At 37.3% G+C, this 26,500-nt stretch overlaps 1 protein-coding gene and 1 long non-coding RNA gene across 5 annotated transcripts in view; one reads left to right on the top strand and one right to left on the bottom strand.

Annotated features, from left to right (window-relative positions):
- The window catches only part of SEMA3D (semaphorin 3D), a 148,483-nt gene that overhangs the window by 72,265 nt on the left and 49,718 nt on the right, over nucleotides 1-26,500 (bottom strand). For all 4 annotated transcript variants that reach the window (XM_083815281.1, XM_083815279.1, XM_083815280.1 and 1 more), the window contains one exon: nucleotides 12,705-12,865. In XM_083815281.1, the coding sequence (XP_083671407.1) occupies nucleotides 12,705-12,865 (161 nt within the window). The remainder of the gene's footprint in view (nucleotides 1-12,704; nucleotides 12,866-26,500) is intronic.
- LOC310888548 lies at nucleotides 6-26,500 on the top strand. The gene is made up of 5 exons (XR_014575926.1): nucleotides 6-9,377; nucleotides 10,541-10,875; nucleotides 11,122-19,592; nucleotides 20,759-20,925; nucleotides 21,016-26,500. It is a non-coding gene; the product is annotated as an uncharacterized lncRNA (long non-coding RNA).

Here is a 26,500-nt window from a genome sequence, read left to right as displayed (position 1 = left end):
AGTTTAAATAATACAAAGATATATTATTAAGATATATATTATAAACAGTCCTCTGATTGCTGCTTAGCTATTTCCTTGAATGAACAGTTAAAACAGACTTATGCATGTCAAAGGAATTTACGTGAGTAGAAGTGAATGTGGCTTTGAATACAGGTTTTTGTCACTAGTATCAAGGCTTTAAAATCAAATCCCCTGTTCTTTGTTAATTTCGTCTTTGTGTATACCTACCTTTTAAAAGTACTTAGTTGATCCACCTAACACACCTTGTAAGCATTATGAACCACATGCTTTTCTCAAAGATTAGATGAGCCAAATCATCTTGAAACTAAACTGACTGCAGAACAAGGCAATTTACATTTGTGATGAATTTGGTCCAGTGAACTTGGCAAAGCAGTTATAGAAAAATAGTGAGCTGTTACTGCCAATTTCCAAATGAAAAGAAGTTTTGTTTGAAAAACTAAAGGTAGCTGAAGGGAAATTTGTAGAACAAGAAGTACATTTGACAGAAATTAATAGCACATTGTTTTAAAACGTCATCAGTCAACAATAACTGAGTTTACTGAGTGAAACATACAGATTTAGAAAATGACATAGGAGTTTAGAGGATAATCATATACCTTAGATAATTTGCAGCATATATTATTACTGTTTCTCTTTCTTTCATTTGTATTATAGAATTCTATATTTAGGTTTAAGTGCAGATGGAGCCAGATGACAAATCATTATCTGTTACTGTAACCCCAATGATATTAGTGGTGAAAAGTCAAAGAGCAACAGCTCCATTTCTGGTTCATTGATTTCAATTAAACAGTTAGAATTTGATATCATAGAATCATAGAATATCCCGAGTTGGAAGGGACCCATAAGGATCATCAAGTCCAACTCCTAGCACCGCACAGGTCTACCCAAAAGTTTAGACCATGTGACTAAGTGCACAGTCCAATCTCGTCTTAAATTCAGACAGGCTTGGTGCAGTGACTACTTCACTGGGGAGCCTGTTCCAGTGTGCAACCACCCTCTCGGTGAAGAACCTCTTCCTGATGTCCAGCCTAAACTTCCCCTGCCTCAATTTAACACCGTTCCCGCAGGTCCTATCACTGGTGATTACGAAGAATAGGTCAGCGCCTGCCTCTCCACTCGCGAAGAAGTTGTAGACTGCAATGAGCTCTCCCCTCAGCCTCCTCTTCTGCAGCCTGAACAGGCCAAGTGACCTCAGCCGCTCCTCATATGTCTTCCCCTCTAGGCCCTTCGCCATCTTTGTTGCCCTCCTCTGGACACTCTACAACAGTTTCACATCCTTTTTGTACTGTGGTGCCCAGAACTGCACACAGTACTCGAGGTGAGGCCGCACCAGCGCAGAGTAGAGCGAGAAATTATGCAGTATATTTTTGATTCTACTAAATTCAAACAAGAAGCTAAATACCAAGTCTTTCAGAAGTATTATGCTAAGCGTGGATCTTTTTTTCCTTATTTTGACAAAAGAAAGCTACAACCATTTCTCATGATTTATAACAAAAACAAATCACACTAATTTTAGAGCAAATATTAGGTAGGAAATTGCCTCACATCCCAGAGACCAATATGAAGAGTAGTCATTGCTAGTAGTCATACATGCTTTTTTACTCGAGTCTCTAATCACACTTGGTAAAATCCTAAATAGTAAGTAGTGAATATATGAATAAAAATTCGTTATAATAGTTATTAAAAAGGATCTTCCAAGGACAAATAACTCAAAAACATGTGAGAGGAGTTAGCTTCTGTAATATTCCTTTTTGTTCGCCCAGATGGTGGCACCTTTTAAGATGTGGCTTGCCCCATACACAGGCTCAGACCCACACTGGGATGGAAAGCTAGAGTGCCCTGTGTCGAATGGCTTTATCACAGTCCCAAACACACAGTCAGTGTTCCTCTCAATATGGAAACCATCTTTTTATTTCATTTCTTTCTCTTCTCTTCCCAGTGCTAATGGATGTGTTGGCTTTCTGCAAGGAAATTAATTTCCTCTCAGTGAATTTACAGTTACCTTTGTGATTAGAGGCTAATAGTAAAGATAATGTATTTTAAGTTATATAAACCTTAACCCTTTACAGCAACATTTACTTAAAGTCAGAGATAAGGCAGTATAAAAACATCTCTGCACTGAGTAAAAATTTACTTTCCCAGAGCATTTTCTCAGAATGATGTCATGATAGCATCCAGGTACGAAAATGCAATTGGAAATCAGCCACACCAGCATGTCTGGATTACGTGGTGTACAACTCCAGAAAGTACAGCAAGAAGCACTGGGAACATTGCAAAAACATTGGGAAGAGCTGAAGCTAGTGACAGTGAATTCATCTGTCCTCTGTCTGGGTGGAGTGGGACAGCTTCCCCTTGCAGCACTGTTTTGTCACAAGTGCCATTGGGTTAAGGAGAACGAGAGGATGAGGCACAATCGGTGCTACTGAAAAAAAAAATATTGGTGAAGAGGAACAGGCAGAGGAATAAAAGATTATGGATCTCCAAATGGCCTGGTTAACTTAAGCTGAGATCTGCTCTTCAAGTCTCTCTCACATAAACTTCATGTCCAATTCTGCCCAAGCACACCCCATCAAAAACAGAGAAGGGTATTAGAGGTCTTTGAGGATTCTTGAAGACTTTTTTTTTTTTTTTTCTTTTGCTCCCAAAGTTGTTTAGGTATCTGGTTATGTAGACAAGATCTCCTGTAGGCTTTCAAAAATGCCTGCCTCTTCCTGCCAACTACACAGAAGTACTGGACCCCTGCTTTGGGAGTTCCAGTTATATTGGAAAACATCCACTTGAAGACTTCAGGTATATTAATGGACTCTACCCTCAATTCTTGTTAATTCTTGTTAAGATTCCTTCATGGGAAATAGTGTTTGTCATACAAACTGGACCAGTCAGGATGAGACATACATACTCCCTGCCATTGTAAAAGAAAAGACCACAGTCAGTTATGATAGAAAAATCAATTGTCTCACATTCTGGCTACTCAACAGCCTCAGTATTTAGCATTATACAAGGCCACAAGAGTCAATGAAAAGTGTAGCTAAGTGATCCAACTAACTTTTAAATCAACTTGAGACTCAAAGGAAAATAACAGTATCAGTATCAACAATAACAATAAAAACAATGATAATGATATTCACATGGAAAACCAGAATCATTTCACGTTTCAAACAGCACAAATTATATATAAAATTATATATATATATATATATATGATATATTTCATGGTCTATATCTGTAGCGTCTGGAGAAATCTTAGAATAGCTAATTATTCAATTTAAGGGAAGACTCTAACTAGTTGAAATACATGAACAATATTCTTAAACAGGATTATTTTCTTCTCTTAAGCTTCAGCTTATTTTCCTTGTGAAATATCCATATCAAAATTCCAAAGGTTAGCACTACTGTCATGGTTTCCTGATTTTATCTTTTATGGACCAATTAAAAACAAAATACGTTACCATTACTTTTAAATAATTGCACAAATATTTTCATAAATTTAGCAACAGGAAAGAAATTAAAATCTCCAAATAACTGTAAGCTAATAAGTTCTCTGCTAGCAGAGTGAAAGAAAACCTCCCAGGAGTACAAAATTAAGTAACACAGAAGCGTAGGACAGATAAGGTATCACATTAAAGGGTAGCTGGAAATTCATTTCTGATTAAAACAAAACATTAGAAACCACAAAGATATTTTTCAGATCAGAAGCAGAGTAAGTTCTAAAAGTAACATTTTTCCTTCCTCCAATCATATACATTTTTACTGTGAGAAGAGTGAAAATTAAAAAAAAATGATTTTTTTAAAAATATAGATGATTTAGATACATAAATTGATTGGTGAATGCTATATATACTATTATAAGTATTTATAAATATTACCTAGACACAGTTCTGTGAGTTTCATTTCAGCTGCCATCTGTCATGAATTAACAATACTGGTTATGAGCTAGTATTTCCCTTGTTCTTCTGTATCTAACTTTCTCTAACCACTTTTGTTTCTAGGCTAACACTTAGACTATAAATCCCTTGGTGAAGTGATGGCTCAAAGACAAAACACTGTTCTGATTCCAAAGAAACTGTTTTATTAGATTAGAGGTTTTCCAAGAATCCTTTCTACTGAAGCTACTAAACCTGGGATGATGCACAGCTTTTCCAAAAGAATGGAAATTACTACACATAATCACGACACACAGAAAGAAGAACATGAGGTATCTAAGTAAGTTACAGTCCTGTTGGTCTTATTTCATCTGTTTGCAAGGCTTCAGAACAAATTTGTGTGGAAGGGATAACTTAAGTTTCTAGTGAATATCAAATATGATATTACACAATATAAATTAGTAAAGTGGCATTGCTCCTGGCTAATGTTGTACCTTTCCTTAATAACATAGCTGAATTGAACATTAATGTGGTAAATATCCTCTTCATCAACGCTTCAATAAAGCATTTTGTAAGTTGCCACATGGAAACTGATTAGCTCAGCCAGAGCAAATAGATAATTATTAATAAGAAAAAAATGGTCTGATAAATAAAGAACTTGTGGTAGGAAGTTACTCATGGAGTTCTTCAAGAAATAATGTCATAGCTCATATTATTTCATGTACTCCTCAGTAGTCTTGGCAAAAAGACAGCACTCTGCAGCAAAATTTGGAGATGACACAAAATTAAGAAGCATAAGTAATAAAAATGAAGACTTCCAAATCCGCAGGAAGAATCAAAGCACTTTGAAAAACAGAGTTATAAATACTAAGAGGATACTGATATAAACTGGACATAAATAAATATAGATCATAAATTGAAAAAAAAAAAAACCTGAAACATCAGAGTAGTAAGATTCTGGTATTAAAGACCATCCTACAGAAGTTGCATAAAGTATCCCACAATGCCCCTTTCAACAGAGTTGGACCGGGTTATTAAAGGAATAACTGCTGTATGAGGTATTTGTTTGTGATAGCAGGGAGTGAGACCAATTGACCAGTCTGATTCCTCCCAGCTCCACATCCCCAAGATAGTCACGCTCGTGCCAGCAGCAAACACTTGAGTGTCCCATTGAGGTCGACGGTTTTCAGCAGCCCTGGGGGTTTCACTGGAACCTCTCATGTGCTTGACGCTGCACACGTGCTTCAGCACTTCTCTATCAGTACAGTCTCTGGTACGAGAAACCCCAAAGTGTTTCATTAGTGGTACACGCAGCACCAGCAGGATGTGTCCGTATCTGGAGTGAGAGACATCAGCTGATCAGCATGTCTTCTATCACTCACTCACTGAATTTAAGTCCTGTGAAGAAAGACATTGTTTCCTTCCTATGCTGAAGGAATAAGAGGTGGATGGAAGCACTTAGAGAAAAATACATTGATTTTAATCAGCTACTTGATGCAGCAAGTCTGCTTTCTTCCCTTACTTTATTCTATGTTGTATATTTTTGTTGTACTGATGCTTCATAGAAGAAGGCATGCAATAAAATTAGAACATCTTTGATGTCAAAATGTCTCATTAAGACTTTGTGAAGCAAGCAGACCATAATTCAGAAGCTTAAACTCACTGATGTTAATGTATTCCCCATAAGACAGTTCCAACTGAAACGCCCAAAGAACAAAGCCAGATTGAGCTGTAAGCCCATTGTCACACTGGCATATGCAAAGTGCTCCCCCTGAGAAACTCTCCTCCATGAAAGGCTACTCTGCATGATTAAAAAAACAATAAAAAAAAAAATGGTTTCCTGACTTAGCCTAATATGATCATAAAGCGCACGCAGTAAAGAGGGCAACATGATCCAAAAATGTTGAAGGAGACACTCTAATCCCAGCTATGCCATTACCCTACTACTTGTAACATTCAGTTCTCAGTTTTCCCACCAGTAAAATTACTTTCTCCTTTTTTTTCACTAAGAACTTAGTAATTCATAGCAGAAAAATGAAAAGCAAGGAAAAATAGTAAGATCAAGGAGCACCAAGGAAAGACATGAGTGATCCAAAGATAAGACTATCACACTGTTTCATAAGACAATACCGTAAATATCACAGCTCAATAGCGTAACAGTGGGTGTTCATAGATTGCTTGCTGGGAACTATGACATTTGTCATTTTTGTATACTGACCTAGGGTCATGTAACAAAAAAAAAAAAAAACAAACCTACTGCAAGCATCAAAAATTTATTGAATTTCCCAAGAAACACTGGAAAGAATTTCATGCTTTTTTACTATTATTTTGCTGTAAACAAAGAGTGGGAAAATAATGGGAAAATTAGATGTTTTTAGCATACTATTCAAGTATACCAGTTGGTCTCTAAATACCTCACATCTGTTGCATTAGTGTATCTGGTATGGGAAGTTCACAACTTGGGGAACTGCAGAGATTGTTCTCATATACAAATGCTAAGAGGAAGGTTACCCTAAGCATTTCTCATAACTGGTTCCCACTGTATTTGCTACACTCTGAAATTCAATATTTTAAAGCATCAGTAAACAAAGGACTTTAATACATCTAAGTGCCTTATCTGAATTTCTCCTTGTATTTGAAACTTCGACTGTTTTTAGAATTGGATTATTCACTTTTCGCTTTTTTAACAGTTTTATCAAAGGTTAGCTAACTCTCGGGACTACTTAGAGACCCCTAAAAAACAGGGTTCTCTTAAATTTCTGTTACTTTAATATCTACCACAGACCTCTTGTCTTTCAACAGTTATTTCTACATTCATCACACTAATTCCCATAGTTGAAATACACCTCCAGGGAGATATTTGACTGGAATTTCCGATTATTTTATAACAGCAGAAAATTGGATCTCTGAAAGAGTTAATTTGATATGGCATAAGGAGGGGAAGAGAGGATATGAGGATTGATTTGGATTATGGGAAGTGCAAGTATATGCTATTCTTCATTTTCATGGTAATATCAATTTGAGTTAAATGCACTTGAAAGTCATAGGGAAGCAACAGTTGTGTATTTAGATGACACATTCGCAGACTTTTGGTAGCTTAAATTTGGCAAGTGGCTGTTAAAGAGAGATGTCTGAACTAAATGGGCTTTTTGTATTGCATCTAAGATGAAGCTAGATCTCAGCTTGCCACAGGGCTCTTAAATCCTGACCCACACCAAGCACAATTGAAAAAGTAGCCAATGCTTTCAATACTCAAGGGTTTTCTGAAAAGTGCATTTTCAGGTGTACATTATGAGCATGTGTGAAACCTTAGAGAAAACAGACCGGATGCTGATTTCATTTACACCAGATTAAATCCTGAAAGGCTTCAATGCCTTTACATTTCGTTTTCTACAGTGTAACCCCAACAGACTTCAGCCTTCTGTCTGTTTCTCCTAAAAGGAAACCATACAGCAGGATTTTCAGTGTAAACGCAATTTGCTTCTGACTTGTTTATCACTTCAGACTGAAGATAAATCCTACTTTTGAAAAAGTCAAAGCCCAACATGAGTTTTCAGAGAGCAGGATACTGACTGTTTTTTATACCTAAACATATGGGTAAAATATAAAAACAACAGGGGATGTTTATGGAAACATAATTTATGGCAACAATGCAAAAGGAAATAACAGAGACACCCTCTTCCACCCAGGATCTCTGTCCTGGTTACATACTGCTTTCTCCACATCTTGCCTCAGTCTGTTGTTCCATGTCTGTAAACATCAGTTAAAAGCTTCTGCCTTGTCTACACAGGTGCCTAAATTTAACTCTATCAAACAATGTTATGGACTCTAAAGGTTTCCAGAGCTTCAAAACAACATTTACATAGATCAATGGCAAGGGCACTCCAAGGGCTAGCAAGCACAGTTACCACAGCTATCTCTGGACATCCCTAACCTGAAACACCATCATAGCTCCTTCTTACACTCCTGCTTCATTACACAATGTTGATAGCATTTGGTAGTAGCACATTCAATTACATAGATACTCAATAGAAACAGTCTTGTTTTACTGTAAATGATAGAAGAGTTTTATTATCATGAGTTTTGCAAGGATGGGAAATACCCTAAAACAGGTGGAAATTAGTACTTTACGAACTGCAATATCCAGAAAAGTTGTTTTTGTTTCAAAAGCAAAGCCATAAGCATGCCTTTAATGCCTGGGAACTAATTCCTCATGAAAGGAAGGTGAAAACATGGCCCTGCCAGACCTCAGCATCACCCTCATTCTTTTCTCAGAACCTTCTCTACTAACAGCGTCTGAAAAGAAACGAACACGCTGACAAACAGACTCATGACCATCCTCCTCCCCTGCCACATGACTTATTTTATTTTTTGATTTTTTTGGTCTTTGTGCCCCCTCTTTCAAAACTTAGAAATCTCCAGTGACTTCCAGATAACTCTCTGGTCTCTACTGATATCACCTGGCAATCCTTTTCACCTGACAGGTAAAGTGTCACCCTCAAGCAGTCTACAGCCTTTGCTAACAGGCAGAAAGCGGAATTTCTTTGAAATATAAAATAAGCTGCATATATTTAGTTAAGAAGGAATAAACTTGATGTTACTGTTACTGTGCTTCAAGGCTGCAATAAACATCTCAGGCTCTGTATCAACACCTGAGGCTCTGGCATGATGGTACAACTAAAGCCTACCTTCAATGCTGGCTTAATTCCCACTGGTTTCATTCCTAATTGAGACATTTATATAGACTGACAGGTTTCCCAGAGCAATAAAGATAAAATTGGGCACCTATATCTTAAGGGTATTGTTTATATATACTTATATATTTATATAAGAAACACACATATACACACACGCATATGCTTTTTCATGTATATCCCCATTCCTGCAGAGATGGGTGGGTCACACTGCAGGTATCACACAGTGATACTACTGACTTTTAATCCCATTCACACTGTTAGTAAGCACTGGAGTTATAAAAAGGTGCAGAATTTCTTCACAACTATTTGATAAGCATTTACCCAAATGAGATATACATATATATATATATGCATATGTATTTTCTACTGTGAAATGCACACAGATAAAATCAGTACTAAAGGAGATTAAAGGATACAATACATGACAGCTGCACCTGGCAATGCCAAAAAAATAGTAGCAACCACAAACTAAGAATACTCCAGGCAACAATAATTTGTGACCTAGTGCCAATACACACTGGGGCAGATGAAAACAACTTGTTCCAAAGCTGCTGTTGGGGATCTGACATGTTTATCTATTTGGCCCACATGTGGCCGTGTCTTCTAGCACTGACAGCTCCTGCAGGTTGGCAGCTTTTCAAAAGCTTGTCAAGCCTTGATAGCATTCCTATTCCTGCAGAGATGGGCGGGTCACACCACAGATTGCACAGTGATAATAGTGCTGACATATAACCCTGCTCACACTGGTAGTGAGCACGAGTTACAGAAAGGTGCAGAATTTCTTTACAGCTACTTCGTAAGTGTTTGCCCAGCTGGTCACATTTTGTATTTATTATTTAGTTTCCAGGGTTTTTCTTTTTTCTCTTTTTTTTTTTCTCTTCTTTTTGATTATTAAAATAACAAAGTTTTTAGGCAAACTCACAAGAAAATTCTATTGACTGAAGTCATCTTTTCAGACAGATCCCAGAGATTAGGATTCCTAAGGAATTCTTCTACAGCTTTCCATCCTCTCATGCTAGTAAAAATTTTTTGTTTTACACCACACTTCTACTTGGTTGTGACATAGTTTTTGTCTGCATTTGCAATGGCCTGATAAATATAGGTTGCTGCTCTTTTCTGCCTTTTCTTTATTTTACGGTATATAAATAACTTTCAACATCTGTCAGGCCCCTCAGTATCATTCAAGAAAAGACTATGGCACGGATAATGCTATTCGTGGAATAATAGCTATAGGCTTCTATTCAAGACAAGTTCAAGTTCACGGATTTTTTTTTTTTTTTTCATACTACAGAAAGACAATTATATCATTTAGGTACATTTTTAGTCTTTTTCATTTTTCTTATTCTCATTGCTCATTCTGGAGTCTTTTTCTGTTATACTATTCTAGTCACTGTTATTTTATAATACGGTTTGCAAGCACTGGAAACTGGGTAGATTTTTTTGAGCTGACAGTTAAGAAGTTTTCAACCAATTACACAATAAATTGAATAAAAATATACAATGATTCAAGAAATCGGAACTCGAGAAGAACTATTGATTTATTTCATCAGGAAAAACTATACCAGGAAATAAAGCCATAACTTAATATATTTAAATTAATTTAACTGATTTAAGTAAATAATTAGGTTGCAAAAATGAAGTTATGAAATGATATGTGTGTATACATTAGAGAAGGGAACACAATACAATGCTTTAGATGTTTCTTTGAGTACTATTCCAGACATATGAATACAGAGCATCAGACACTACAATATAATTTTGCCAAGTAGTTATGTCGACAGACAGGGATTTTCTGGGAGTAAATTGTTAGGAATGCTAACTTGGCCTTTTGGTGTATCAGCAGTTACTAATACAAAATAAATAAATAAATAAATAAATCTGAAGCTGAGAACTTTTATTAAGTAATCTGAATCAGAAGATGTTTAATATTCTAATTAATTCAGACTGCTCTTGCTCCAGGACAGGAGAGGACAAAGGACACGCTTCAGCCCATCGACGTCCCAACTTGTGTGGTTTCCTCTCACCGGGAGAGCCTGGAAGCCAGCCGCCTGGCCCTGAGCCAATGCAAACCACGGTCAGTCTAAACACAGCACCGGCAAATGCTACTTTCTGACACTTCCCTGCTACTGGAGAGTATCTTTGAGCACTGAAACCTCACCAGTGACTGAGATTTATACAAAACCAACTTCCTCCATCCCCTCTCTCCCCTCACTCACACGTTTCAACCAGCCCAGCACAGAGGAACCAAGGAGGATGTCTGTATGATATTGCCTCGTGGGCATGTACTCAACAGGGTAAGTTTATAAAATTGTTGAATGCCCATGGAGACCTTGGAAATCAACACACCAGGATGCTCTGCAAGGTTTTAGTGTCACGTGTCACTTTTAGCTGTTTAAATACACTTTGCCTCAATGTTTTGTCTGAAAAGTTAAAGACAACCTGAATAGTTAAATGTATTTGAAACTGCACATAATTCTTTCTTTAGTCCAGATATCTTAGTGGCTATGAATTTTACCTTTTTTTTTTTTTTCTCTCTCCAGGTTACTAGAGATATTTAGGCATATTAAATGGCTTACCAAATGTGAATTTTAATTCAAATTCTTTGCTCTAAAATATTTATGACTAATGGTGCTGCCTGATCACAAATGAATTCTCCTGGCTCAGTTTGCTTTCTGCACTTCTTGGAAAGTGCAACATCCACAACAATCAACAGTGGTATGGCTAAAGTGAAATGTTACCAACTTGGGTGGAGGGGTGGACTATGCAGGGTGCGAATGCCTCCAGAAAGCTCTGAATTAATCAATCCCCACTGAACATAATGGGAAGTGACAGCACTCAGCATCTCTCAGGAGGCAATCAGCAACCCACAGAAACAGGCGTCTGCTTTTCACACAAACACAATTTGTTTGCTACAGAAAGCCTATGCCAAAAATCAATCCATGATCTGAATCTCCAATATGAATAATGCTGTTATAACTGCAATTTCCTGAAAAGGTGCTGATTTTTCAGCAAACTACCGAGATGGAAGATGAACATGTGGTGTTTCATAAAGCATCCTAGGGAAGAAATCTCCTGAAACAATCTGAATTTTAAAGGATTAAAAAAGAATTTTAAAGTGGTGTATGGAACATTGCAGAAGTCGAAATAAGATACTTAGCTTGATACTAGAAACACTTGTATACGATGACAGCAAGTGTTGCATTTAAGTGTGGGGCAAAATCATCTCCTGTTACACCTGTTAAGCCCTGTGCTGCCATCATATTAATTTAGGATCAGTTACCACTTCAGAACTGACAGCAGAATACAGTCACTTAAAACCTCCTGCTGGTGCTTAAAGAAAATATCAAACAGCTGAGAATTTAAATTTTCTTCAGTAAGTAGCGTGTCTGGAAAAAGCAGGAAAGCAGTTTTTGTGTGTGTTTCTGTACAAGCATCTGTTTTTTATATGTAGCCGTCAATTGTACTTACAAAAACTCTGTTTCACCATGTGTACTAGAACTATTGAAGGCTATATTGCCTTTTTATTATCTGGAGTTAACACATTGTCTCAGGGCAAGGGCCAGTGAGTACAGTGGATCCCAGTGGAAGCTTCTCCTATCACTAGCAGTTCCAGATATTAATGTAAATATTAATATTAAATTGCCAGTAACATTGCCATAATTTAAACCATCCAAATTGCCTCTGCTCTGTTTAATATCGGAGTAATGTAATCCTAGTAATGCCAGGAAGCAACGAATAATCTGCCTGCAGTTACCATCTTCCAAATGCTTTTACTTGAGAAGGGTGACCATGACAAAAGAAATAAAGAAGCAAACACTTACAGGTGCATGTTTGCCAATTTGCTGATATTTTGTTTTCATGCAATGCAGGGCTCCTACAGATGGGTGACCTCTTGAAGGATTTCAGTCTCACAGAAGGTCAGATACCATGAGAAATTCATTTTATTAAAAATAACCTGTATAACTATGGAAGGTGAGATTAATATTAACTATTTATATTATAAATATTAAGTCCTAGTACAAAACATCACACAACAAATCAGAGTTACCCAGTGAAGAAAAAAAATAGATAAAAAGGAACAAAATTGAACTTATGAGATGAACTGTGTGGAAAATAAACTGACCTTTTTTACATTTTTGTTTAAATCAACCAAGTTGAGCAGGAAGATGTGGTCTTTAGCCCCGATTAGCAGCCGGCCCCGCTCCTCATCTAGCAGCAGGGTTCGAAAATCAAGCCCCTCCGTAGATCCTAGGAATGGGATGCAGCTGTTTGAAAGCAGCAAGTCTGTGGGAAAATGAAGAAAATCTTTATAATCAAAATGTTTACATATGACTCATTGGTGTCTTTTATAAATATATGCAACCAGCATGGAGTATGCCAGTGACATAACTGCAGTCTTGGAGCATGTCTCTCCAGGGTCATAATACAGTTCCTTTCAACCTTGGTTTTCTTTGGGGGAGAGGGAGAGAGGGGTGTTGTTACTTCCAAATTGGGTAATATTTACTTTCACAAAGATTTGCCTGTATGAAACTTTCTTAATAAATTGCTTCTATGACATAAAGGAATCACATTCCTTGGCAGAAATTAGAAACAAAAAGAGCTATATCATTACTGCATTGTAAGAAAACGAATGTGTGTTTATATTGTCATACTCATGGATACACAGGACCAAGGATCAATATCTCACCGTATTTGGTGCTCAACATATAAAGCAGCAACATATAAAGGCCAATGGCACAGAGAACAGCAAGGAACTGGAAACAGCTGGTAGGTGTGGCAGGTATATAAGGATGAGAAGAACTGGGAGAAGGAGGTAACAACTGTAATGTGTTGAATCATAGAACAGTTTGGGTTGGAAGGGACCATAACGATCATCTAATTTCAACCCCCTGCCATGGGCAGGGACACCTCCCACCAGATCACACTGCCCAAATTCCCATCCAGCCTGACCTTGACCGTTTCCAGAGATGGGGCAGCCACAGTTCCTCTGGGCAACCTGTTCCAGTGCCACCTGTTCCACCCTCAGAGTGAATAATTTCTTCCTGATATCTAGCTTGAATCTACTCTCTCTTGGTTTAAAACTATTACCCCTTGTTGTATAACTCTCTGATAATGAGTACCTCACTATCTTTTCTGTATGCCCCTTTAAATACTATAAGGACACTTTAAGTATAGAAAGTTTTGCGTAAGGTTCATTTTTTCCATTGCCTACCAGTCATTTTTTGGTGGTAGTACAGAAAATCTCTACAATTAAATTTGCAGTTACTACAAGTTTAATCGAGAACTGAAACATGAATCAATACCCATCGAGCATAGGTATACCAAGGCATAGTATTGAAAAAAAAGGCAATATAGAGGCATATTAAGGGGAGCATTGAGTACTAACACCTCTAAACTCCTGGGGTCTGTACTTTCCTTACAGAGTTGGCACCAGGTTGCCATTCCTGCATCCTTGTACTCTCTGCAGGGAAAGTTAGGGCAGAGCTCTGGCTATAGCTTGTAGTTTAACATCAAACACTTTCCCTTTTAAAAGCATACATTTTCAACACAACTTTTACTGTGATGTAGTAGTGGCTTCCAATCCCCTTCAAAAGGTAATTAAGAAAAAAATATGCTTCTCTATGAAACTAATGAAAGAATCTATGCTTTTCCCCATTTAAAAAAAAAAAAAAAAAAAAAGCTAAAGGGCCATAAAGTAAAGAGTCTGAAATCTTTTGCTCACTGAAGACTTTGCAGACGTAATTTTGGATGAGGACACAAATAACATACAGAAAAGAGCACAACGAGAGTATAGTCATGTTGAGCAGTCTCTAATTTGGGGAGAACAAAAATAAACATGTGAATCAGTTCTTCCACAAGCAACCTCTCCAAGCTAAACCATTCACAAATTTTGGGACAGAAAAGTAAATCCTGTATTTAATTGAATACAAAATTAAGGATATTTCCACCTTCTTGGCACCGGATGGACAATGTATCCTTCCTGCTAAAGAGGCTAGACTTAAAGCACAAGTTACTTACATTTCCTAGTCATGATTAAAACCACAGCCAGTGTTTTGCAGAGAAACTCTGGATCAAAATAAAGAGGGGAAAAAAGAAAAAACAAGACTTTTTCCCCCAAGGTCTCTTAAAAAAAATGTGATAGGCAAAGCAAAAGATTAAGTCTTGTTGATGGCTAATAAACAGCACCATGGGAGAAAAAAAAAATAAAATATATATTTTAACTTTATTCATATGACTACCTGGTACAGAATTATTAAAAGTATTTTTTTGGCTCTGTCACTTCTACTTAAGCTTATGTGGTTTTGTCTGGCTCACTGCTGAATACTGTTAGGTACAGTCTTAAAACAAATTGTCTTGTCTTGTATTGCAGCTCCTATTCCCCTAGGTGGGATTTGTTTGGCAGTACTTTGAAAAATCTTACTTCACATTAAAAAACTAAATCAAAAGTTAAACTTTACACTGCTTTACACTAGCACTATCCTTTCTTGCCTATCTTTTGTGAAGACAAAGATGTCGCTGTTCTGCAAATCAGTAACAGTTTAAAAGACCTGCTTACTGATTGACAGCAAGATCACTGAGGAAAAAGTTGTGGATAGCACAGTACTACAAACACCTAAATCCCATCCAAACTACTACTTACAGTAGAACTGTCTGAAGAATAGCCAAGCTGTTAGCTACCTGGCTAATAACCAGTGTTAAAAATAAATACAAATTTTAAAAAGTGAAAATAAAAGCCCTCTAAATTCCAAATTTCTGAAACTTAGCTTACTCCATTAGTGTGTTTTCACCCAGAAAGAGGTAAAGATTTATTACTCCTGACACTTTCAGTGTTGTTGGGCTCTCTGTTATAGGTTAGCAATCTTCAGTTACTCTTAACTTTTGTGTGATGTAGATGCGTCTTCATCAGACATCACAGACTCCATAAAACTCCTCCCTTGTTTTTCCAGACTGGAAATTCTTGGCACCAGATGTGATGGAGCTGTTTATTGGGAAAGGATTCTCTGACGCTGACCACAGTGAAAAAGAAGGTTTTAGCTCTCTTGGGCTGCTCAGATTCTTCTCAGTTGATCTCTAAAATATTGTTTATCACCTCTGCATTTCTGAGCAAATGTCTTTCTCTGCTCCACCCATGATGTAAGAGCTGGCTGCATTACTAGATTATCCAATCCATTGCATATAGCATTCCTTATAAATTCTGCAGTCTAAATTTAACCCCTATTCAACAACTGTCTCTAACACTTAGTACATAGGACTGAGGGAGAGAAAGAAATTAGGGATAACAATATCTAGTAATTAGTAATTTACAGGCATTAACACAAATAAACAGGAGAGATAGATGGATTTCACAGGCTACCATATTTCAGCAACCCATATCATCCTCTGTTACATGACTCCTCAATCTCTTTTGAGGACAAGCTTCCAGTCATGTCATAGTGCTGGTCTATGTGGGATGGGTAAATAAAATGTAGAATACGAGGAAAAGTTCCTTCTCATCACCAAGTAGAAATTTGATCTGAGTAAGGATACATGATACATTTGTACAAATGCTCGATAGCACTTCGTTTCGTTGCCTAGAGTCATGAAATCCATTGCCCTTTGCAAGCATGTCACTTGCCAAAATATCTCGACCTGATTCTCTACATATCTAAAAGAAGAGCCCTGAGACTGCTATTTCCTATTTCTTTCTTATTTGGTAGAAAGAATCTCTGCAGTGGCCATCCCAAAAGAAGAGTCATTGTCTATTGCTTAACACTTCTAGTATTTCTTAGTAAAGAACCACCTAGACAGCTACAATGGGGAGGGAAAATGTTGTCTCATAGGTGAAACGCCCAAATGGGAATGAGCCCTGCCTGGTGCCTTGTACAGTGATTTATTTCACTGCATCAGAAGGAAAACATTTGTAAAATGTTCCAGATTAAAATGACAGCACTGCACACTGATTTCTTACTGACGTAAATGACAACATAAGCTGCAAAGTGGTGAAGAATCAGGTTTGGTCAGTTATTTACTAACTACTGAAAAGAGCTTGGAAATAAGACTTCAAACATAGCCACTGATAAGATTAAAACTGAAACATGACCTAATAAAAGTTGTCAAGTAAACATTAACAGAGAATTGATTAAATTACAGCCAAATTAATCATTGTTCTCACCTGATAAAAACAAAACAACCCAGCTTTATCAGTTGAAATTGCCCATCACAGCCAAATATCTTAAATATGACCTAGGATATCACACTGGAAAAATTTACCATGAAAAGCATACTTGCCCATTCATGTTTCAGAGCATATATTCTGCTTAAAGAAAGATGTTGATGTGAATCATTGAAGCCTGTCTAGTGTAGAAATAGTTTTCTTGCAGTGCACAGAAACAAAGTTAGTTACAGGGATGGTCTTTTATAAGTGCACATTCACCATTCGGTTTATAGTGTGTATATACTGTTTTACTGAAAATTAAACACTTTTCTTCACAGACTCCAGTCTGGCCATTAAATGAATATACAGCTAAATTCCTAAGTGGGTTAATATTTCACTGCTGAGTGGCAGAAGATAGATTAGTAACTAGTTTTTAATCATTTAGGTAAGTGTTTCAGAGGTCTCAGCTCACAACAGCTTGATCATTGCTTACTTAAACAATATACAGCATCAGAGCCACTGTGTAAAATTTCTGATGAAAAAATGTCATTGCATTCTGGTAATATGTATCTACATTTACACAACATATTTAGACTTCTTAGCCTTAGCTCATGTATTTGGTGACAGTACTGTTGTTCCTCACCCCAGCATGGTGTAAGAACAGAGCAATCTGGAAACAGTTCATGAAGATTCAGAATTGCCTTTCTCGCCAGACTTTTGTTTGTAATGATGGGCAATGCCTAAACTGGCAGAAAGGGATCTCCTCAACCTGTTTCAAAACAGCTGCATCTAATGACACCCTTGAAACATCCTGAATTTAAACACTACATATGTATAATTTTGTAATTTTCACAGTCAAAAGGCAAACATCACGTCATTTTACTCTAGATGTGAGCAAGTTCCTTCACATGCTGGAAAATATCCATGACAATTCACATTTTTATTGTGTGAATCCTCAGCTAAATTACTGGGGTAAAGAAGTGTCAAAATAGCACAAATACAGCAAATTACTTAATTCCTGAAGTATTCTGAGTTTAAACATACAATTGACCCCAGATGTATTTGTATGAATATTTCCCATCTATGAATCTCTACTACTTATTGCAAGAAGTAAGCTATATTTTGTTTAATTGCATCTCACCATGGACAATGATGATTTGTTGTGCATGCCATGTGGCTCATTGCTATACAATGGATTTTATTTGGCCTTGAGGAAAATGTCATATTCATGGTACAGCAGGGCCTTTCCAAAAGGATATGGATTACTGGGAGCAGAGAAAACACAATTTTTTGTTGGCACAACATTATGTAAAAATCTTGAATCTGTTTCTAGGTAGGCCCCAAACTACTTCATACTCTACCACATAGTTTGGGGATTAGGCACTTATGTTCCTCCTTCAGGACTGAACTGATCTACAGGAAGGTATTACAGTCTCAGGAGGTGACACTTGAAAGAGAACTTTTTCAAAGATTGCTCCAAAATTCAGGAATGTTTTACTGCAGTCTTTAAGGCATTTCAGGGCACTTTCCATGTCAAATTGCAGGCACTTCTAGCAATCAGTAAGAGTAAAATTTCCCAAATCCCTATTTGGAAACACGTATTGACATGTCAAATGTCAACATTTTACAACACAGAAAAAACGTAAGTAGCTCCTTCATGCACAATGTTTCTCAAATCATCGTTACAGTCAATAATAACTAAACAATAGATCACTCCGTGCAGTGCTGTCAAGATACTTTTGTATCTTTCATCGGGAAAGGAAGATCATCTTATCTTCCAGTATGCCTTATAAGAGCTACTGCACCCATAAAGAGAAATACATTTATTTATGTGTGTGTATATATATATGTAAACTGTATTAAATTCTGGTGTGATGTGGGACCTGATTCTCTTTCATATTAGTAGAGCTCACTTGCAAGGAGGTGCTTCTACAAGATCAGAGTCAAGACTACTACAGAACATTCAGTCCATCTATTTCATAGCCTGGGGTATATTCAACATACAGTGCTGTCTTTGTCTGGCTCTGTGTATTTTAAGTCTGCAAAAATGGTAATCCAGTAAAACAAAATAGGTAAGTGCTAACCACCAAAAATACACTCAGTTAAAGCACTAGCTAAACAATTCTCAGTTGTGTTTATGGAAGTGTATTTTAGTAACTGCAAATAAATTTGACTAGAGAAACAGCTGCACAAATAACTTGTAAAGTGTTATTATTGCGGAGGTGATTAAAAGCTGCTTTGTGACTTCATGTTGTTGGTGAACAAAATGCAAAGGTTCAATTCACAACCTTCAAAGAGCCAAACAAAATAATTAACTTTTTAGACAGCACAACTGAAAATGCATCTGAGTGAAACATTTGTTTTTTGTGTAGAAAATCTAAGGCCATGGATTAGTAAGGTTCCTTTTTCCTAAGTATTTTATCTTCCTTGAAAAATTGCCAAGGAAAGCAAACTCACTGTTATTGCCAAGACAAAATTAAATCCTCTTTTTTTTTTTCTTTTTCTTTTCTTTTTTTTTTTTTTTCCCTCTCTCTCTCCTTTAAAACAATACCGTGGATGTTAAAAGAATAAGCATTACAGATGTAATTCAATATAAATGACTGGCAAGCATATGAGAATTGGTACTGTGTAGATAATTGTTGGCATCTCATCACACATACCTTTCCATTAGAAATGCCTGGCACACTGATGGACTTAAAGGACAACAAAGCTCCTCTCTAAGTGAAAGGCAGACTACACAAAAAAAAAAAAAAAAAAAAAAAAAAAACAAACCTCATCACCTCAATTTCCTCATTTTCAATTCCAGGGCTTCACTTACCTATTTTTCATTTATCTCTTACAGATTCTCAGCCTGACTGTCAGTCTCACACATAATGGGTAAATCATCTGAGTTATGTGAATTAAATGTGCTTTCTTCTGCTGCAATCTTATTTTTATTTTATTCAAAGTATCCCAATGGTAAAGGGATATAGTTCTCTAAGAACATACAGTTTTCTGCTTATATCTAGCACAGTAAAGCTTTAGACCATTGCTGAAGCTGGAGATCAGGATTTTTCTTGACCTAACAGAAAGAGAATTGTTAACTTGACTGGAGACCAAACTCTATCCCTGCCTTTTTTTTTTTTTAATTATTTTTCAGTGTCCTGAGCATCAAGCAGCTGAAAGAAAACCTTTCATCTATTCTGAGGGAGCAACCCACCAGCTCACCTATTCTTAAAGCCATCGCAAAATTCCCCATTACTAAAGCCACAGTAGCAAACAGCCTATAAATTCATTGAACGTGGAGAAAAGAAAACAAAAAAAACCACAAAAACAACCAAAAAAAACCACCTTCAGCTGAATACTGCTGCTCTACTCACTCTCATTAGAATTTCAGTTTTTGCCCTGGTTAACCATTTCCCAGACTCTTGTCTCTTCCAGTCTATCAGCCAATATAAAATCAAATATACAGAAAACAAAAGATCAGTGGTAAGCTTCAGGTAGAAATAATGGTAATTGAAATCCTTGACTGGCTTATTTAAAGAAGCTTCACTCATTGTGAAATAGTTTTACTGCTTCAGCTAGCCTATCATCTCATATCACAAACTTTCCACCTACCTTTAGGTGCATAACCATATGACCTGTAATTAGAAAGCGTGGAGATTAGTCCACACTGAGAAATGTGCAACACAAAGTGCGCTGACAACACATTGCACCTTGTAGATGTCTAGCATCAAAATCATACTGGGGATCTGGAACTTGTATTAACTTGCATGAATGAACACATCTCAGTCTGCAGCAGTGGACTCATTCTTTCTTGCTTGGCTGGAGATGTGTATTGCACTTTGACAGTATGTCCAGGTGTTAAAAATATTATGCAGTTTTCATATTTAGCACTTTAAGGCACATTACTCTGTTGTCAAAGCATGGTACACAAAATTCTATGCAGTGCTACCCATTTTTTCAAAACAAATGATTGTTGTTATATTGCTTTTGCCTTCAAAAAAGCACCAACCTTTCATTTCAGACCTTTTTTTTTTTTTTCTTTTTTTTTTTTTCTTCAGAGTGATGCAAAAAGGTCTGAAGTATTTTGAAGCACCTGGAACTGAAATTTTCACATAACTGTCTCTTTGGAGAAACTTCTGAGAACATAGCATTATCTGAAGATGCACACAGCACCTTGCAGAGAGACTTCTATAGCCTATATATCCATGGACAGATAAAACAGCAGGTTGTACTGTTTCTTCCACCTATATTATCTGGTATCAGTTGTACAGAAATGGACACAGGTTTAAATCTTTACTCAATTTTTGCTCTGTAGGTGAAGCAAATGAGAATTGTGTTGTGGATTTCACTCTCCAGGAATTGAAATTGCAAGGATTTTTCTCATGTAAACCAAAGGTCTAATTGGCCACAGAAGTCTGGATTTGCCTCAGCAGCTGGTCTTACACCACAGATAGGTGCTGACAGCTCTTTTGGGGAGCCTGCCTCTTTTTGCTAAGACCTGAGTTCTCAGGCTGCACGTCTGATGCCAGAATTTGCCTTGTTGAGCCTATATCTGTTGAATATGAAATATACTGTTTTTCAGAAGGTCACATTTGTTAAGAATACATTTTTTCACCAAGTTCAAGTCTATTTGCCAGCTTCCTTAATGAGAGTAATGTTCATAACGAAGCAGTCAAGGCCTTCATGCTAAAGACGAGAGACCTTGAACTGCAGACGCATGAACAATTCAGTTGTAATAAAAGTGTCAGATGGCATGGGACTAGAAAACACTTTGATACTAACAGGCTTAGAAGAGATACAGAGCAGCATGAGCTATTCCTGAAGAAGGTGACTTGACAGTGCAAAGAAGAGTTCCTGCCAACCAGAGTTATTTGCTCAGTTACCTCATTAGTGCCTCTGTTTTCATAACTTAAAAGAACAGTTCATAGACAGGGAAAAAAAAATCCAGTGTTTTGTTTTGTTTATTTGGTTTTTGCCTGTAGTTTCTATTATTGAAACCTATTTGCAATTTCCGTACTAGCATTATCATATACCAATTGTAACCAGTGTCTGTGTGCAACACAGATTTTTATGAAAGCATTGAATAACTGTATGTCCCAACCTCCCCTATCCTCTGCATGCTCCACACAGACACACACCTCGCTTTCACTCTGATCATGACTTTGAGCCAGACCTTCAGTTTAACCACTGTGACCTGCAATAATTTTATCAGCTGAGGATCTAGCTCTGAGTGTATAGCAAGAAGTCATGGGGGCTATTCTCCTCTCTGACTCCAAGCATTGGACCAGAGCCCTGACAAGCTGTATGGTCAGGCTGTAAAGCTAAATAATAAGTAAAGTCCCAAATGCTAACAGATCCTTGCCAAAGGAGCTCATGAGAGCTGGAATTAGTGCAAGAGAAAGGGCAGATCCATGCATCTGGGAGCAGGTAAGAGGGGGGAGAAGTGCATATGTGTGCTTGGGGAGAAGAGAGCAGGGAGGGAGATGTCCTCCTTCCAGCAATAGCATGATGTTGTCTCAGCTGCCATGAAACCACTGTCTTGAGAGAGCCTATAAGATCTCTTAAGTGCTGATAGTCCTTCAACACACTTCCCACAGTCCCTCTGAGGGTAAACAAAATTCCTCATCACTTGCTTTGAAAAGCTCTTCTGTTTTCTCCACTCCACCAAAACATATTCAGTTGGATGAGGAGGCTGAAGAGATACAGTGAGGAGGAGGTGGAACCTGGTCTGTGAAACAACAACCAGCTGACCAGTGCGAATCCATGAGCAGAGAACAAACTTTGGCAGGGCTGAGTGGGAGAGGTGCGTTCTCAGGAAGGGAGGGGAAGGGCAGGGACCTCTGTGAGCAGATTTACCTGCCAGTGGGACAGACACTTCCTCTGTTGGCACAAAACCTGTTTTTAGAGGTTCCTGCTTGCTCTTCCCACACGTGACTGTTTGTTCCCGTCCCACAGGGCATTCCCAATCTGACATAAGCCAGATTTTTATTATTATTATTTTTCTTTTCTCATGTTCTTAATGATGAAAGAGAATATTTATAAATGACAGTTGAGGCATTAATATTTTAGCTTTTCCATCATGACTGGTTGATCTCACAAGGCAAAATTAATGTCCTTGTTCTAAATTGCTATAGACATGCAAAGAAATTCAATTGCTGTAGGGAAGCACTGTTTAAGTCACATAGTCATCATCTGTGGTAACTGCACAGGATGGATATTCTTTAAAACAAATGTGGTTTAAATGTAGAAAATGATTGTTTTCAGGAAGCTTAAGATATTTAGGAAAACATTATTTTTTTTTCCGTTTTTCCAGATACCTTTTATTTGATTAAAAAGCAAGTGTAACGCAGTAATTCAATTAGCTAATGCAGAGGTAGGCTTTTAAAATAGTTTTGCACTAGCATTAGGAAAGAACCACTTCCAGAAGTGAAAATAAAAACAATTCACATTAAAATAGCTTGGCCTTGCATAATGCTCACTCTTGGCTAAGTGCAACATAATTATCAGGTTTTGTTTGTTTGTTTGTTTGTTTGTTTGTTTCCTGATACTGACGGGAGTTAACCTCTTATTAAACCATTAAAACAAGAGGTCACTGAATTTCTACGTTAATTCCTTTACATGTCAGTTATTTGTGCTGGCCTTTTGCCTAACAGCCTCTGTCAGATTCAGAGTCCCACATGCAGAAATGCAGGTGGACCCAATATCTGTCTTACAGGCTTCTTAGGCAATGTTGAGACAGGACCATACCAACTAAAAATTATAGGGCAACGGATATCAGATGTGTGTGTCTGCACAGGCTAACCATGTGCACTTTCCAATTGTTTCTTGTCAGTTGTTAGTATATAGGCATAAGCTATCATTAAATATTAGAATGTCAGGGTTTTTAGTTTTTTTTTATCATTATTATTTACAGTTATTTCTCCTTCAGACACCAACAGATGCCACATAGACAGCAGTTACATTACATATTATTTAGAAATCTTTTTTCAAAAAAATCCAGATTGCATGTATGATGTGGGGGGATTTGTAAAGTCTTTTCAAAGCTGCCAGATAAGTTGAACATAAAACTTTGGTGTCTTCAGTAATATTTTAACCATGAAATCCTATGGTACAACATGATATACTTCTCCAGGACAGCCAGCATATGGATCACAAAGTAGATTGCCACACCTGGAGCCCTGTGTTCAGCTCTGTGTCCCCAGCACAAGAAGGGCATGGACCTGCTGGAGAGAGCCCAGAGGAGGGCCACAAGGATGATCAAAGGGCTGGAGCACTTAGCTACTATGAAGTCAGGCTGGGGGAATTGGGGTTATTCAGCCTGGAGAAGAGAAGGCTCGAGGGAGATCTCATAGGTTCCAGTACCTAAAGGGAGCTACAGGAAAGCTGAGGAGGGACTCTTGCATGTAGTGATACGACAAGGGGTAATGGTAATAAACTGAAAGAGGGTATATTTAGATTAGGTATTAGAAAGACATTCTTTACTCAGAGGGTGGTGAGGCACTGTTACAAGTTGCCCAGAGAAGCTGTGGATGGCCCATCTCTGGAAACGGTCAAGGCCACGTTGGATGGGGCTTTGGGCAACTTGGTCTGGTGGGAGGTGTCCCTGTCCATGGCAGGGGTGTTGGAATTAGATGGTCTTCAAGGTCCCTTCCAACCAAAACCATTCCGTGATTCTATGATTTTATGACTCTACGATGTTCTGATAGTGCTCCAGTGTGATACACAAAAAATTGTCTGTCTCTTTCTGCTGTTTCTTTGTGTATTTATTTATCTCCAAATGACTTTGACTGCAGAACAGGTATCCCCTGAACCCCTCAGCCCTTGTTTGAAGAACTTATCTATATATGGAACAGCAGAAATGGGGAGGGAGGAAAAGGAAATAGGATGTGACTTGAGGACCTGTGCTGCAACCACAGATGTCCACCACTAGACACACACTGACGTCAAGAGGATCATGCCCTCAAATTAGTGCATAGAAAGAGAACAAGGCTGGGATCTTCAAAGCTACTAAGAATTGGTTATGTTTTACAACTGTCTTTGTAAAAGTGCAACTACAGAAATATTGTTGACAGTACTCTCTTCAAAGTTGGTGCAATTGATCATTTATAATCACTACATTTTTGTTCTAGGGAACCAATTTTCAGTGTTGTCTCATCCTCCTTTTTACAAGCCACTAGTCATTCTTCCCAAAGTCTTATTCTTTTGTTTTTCTCTCATCTACTGAGATTTAATCAAGTGAACATTCAACAGAATAGTTTGGTATTTGTGAACACAATTCTTTTTTCATCCAATTGAGGCCCTTTTGTGATCATGAAAAAAGAAAACTGTTGTGAGCTACAGGCTGTTTACACTGTTAAGAGGTTGATACGGGTCAGTTCTCTAAGGTTATTCTTAGTTCAACTGCTATGTAAACTGCTGATGTCACTGACTGGAGGCTGTTCTCCAGGACATTATATATGTGATAATTATATGACAGAAAATGCAACATATAGTTGGATCTGACCTTCAAGTTCACTAGTTTAAAAAGGGAAAAATGCAAGAAGGTTGCTCATTTTCCTGTTAATAAAACATCATCAACCCCTTTAAGTTTATACTTAGCGTACAGTATATGCAAGACTCTTAAATCACATGGACAGCAATGCCCATCTGCCTCCAACATAGGGTGCATTTCAGTCTCAATATTCACTGCCTCCAGAAAGGATTTTTGAGACAAATCAGGCAAAATCTATTTCATGACTAGACAATCATCTGACACTGAGATCTTAACTCTCATATACAGATCTTACATTACTCTATAATCTTAGACATTTTTCCCAATAAATAAAAAATAATTAAAAATGAATTAAATATCAAGTAAAATAAGTGATTCGAGAAAACCAGCACTTCCTCACTGAGCAGATTTTCCTTGATCTTCACAGGCATTCAGAATTACAGCTGCTAATATTACCAGAAAAGCATGTTTTTACTGATCTTTCTTCCTCTTCCTGTGGAGCAAGCACAGCTGCAGAAATGCAAGCTCATTTCTAGGCTTTTCTATACATAACAAATTTACCACGTTCGAGCCATTCATAGCTGTGCAACACCCGCTTCTTGGTACTGGGATTACCACAATGTCACAGACAGTTTAAATGAGGCTCACAGAGCTATACAATTGGAACTGTATTTTACATGCGTAATTAAATGATGCATGCCATGGAAATAAGCCGGCTTACTAAAACAGAAAAAAACTGCTCTTGATGCAACAGTGAAGTATCTCTTTAGTTATACAATGAAACATGTTTAAAGCAAAAATAATTTAGAAAACAGGATACTTGACTTTATAAATTAATATGTTCAAAGGCTCATTTTTTGAATATTAAGGAAATGTGCTAATACAGTCATTTTTTCAAAAGAATTCCTGGCACCAAAAAGTAATCCTCTGCTTTTCTTTTCCCCATGTCATATGAATGGATCACTCCTAAAGGGAGTAAAAACATGTATATGAAAAACTTCATGAAGCTAGACATTTCTGAAATGTGGCTAATTTCCATGTTGAACTGATGATTTAGCATTTTCATCCTTAAACAGAGGAGACAGAATTGCATATTGTTAGCTTGTTTAGTTAAGATGAAAAAAAGGTGTGGATATTAGGTCCTGCTTCAATTTACGTCAATGGCAAACCTCTTGTCATGATTTTAGTGGGAATGAGATGCATTCAATGAGAAGAATAAAAAGTCATCTGAGAATAATGTTCCTACTTATTAGATTTAAATTACTACCATAGCTATTATAAGGGTTAAATAAATCCTGTTTTAAAAGCC

This window comes from Anser anser (genome assembly GCF_964211835.1).
Source record: "Anser anser genome assembly, chromosome: 1".
In the NCBI taxonomy this organism is placed as follows: Eukaryota; Metazoa; Chordata; class Aves; order Anseriformes; family Anatidae; genus Anser; species Anser anser.
This window is presented reverse-complemented; position numbering and strand designations above follow the sequence as displayed.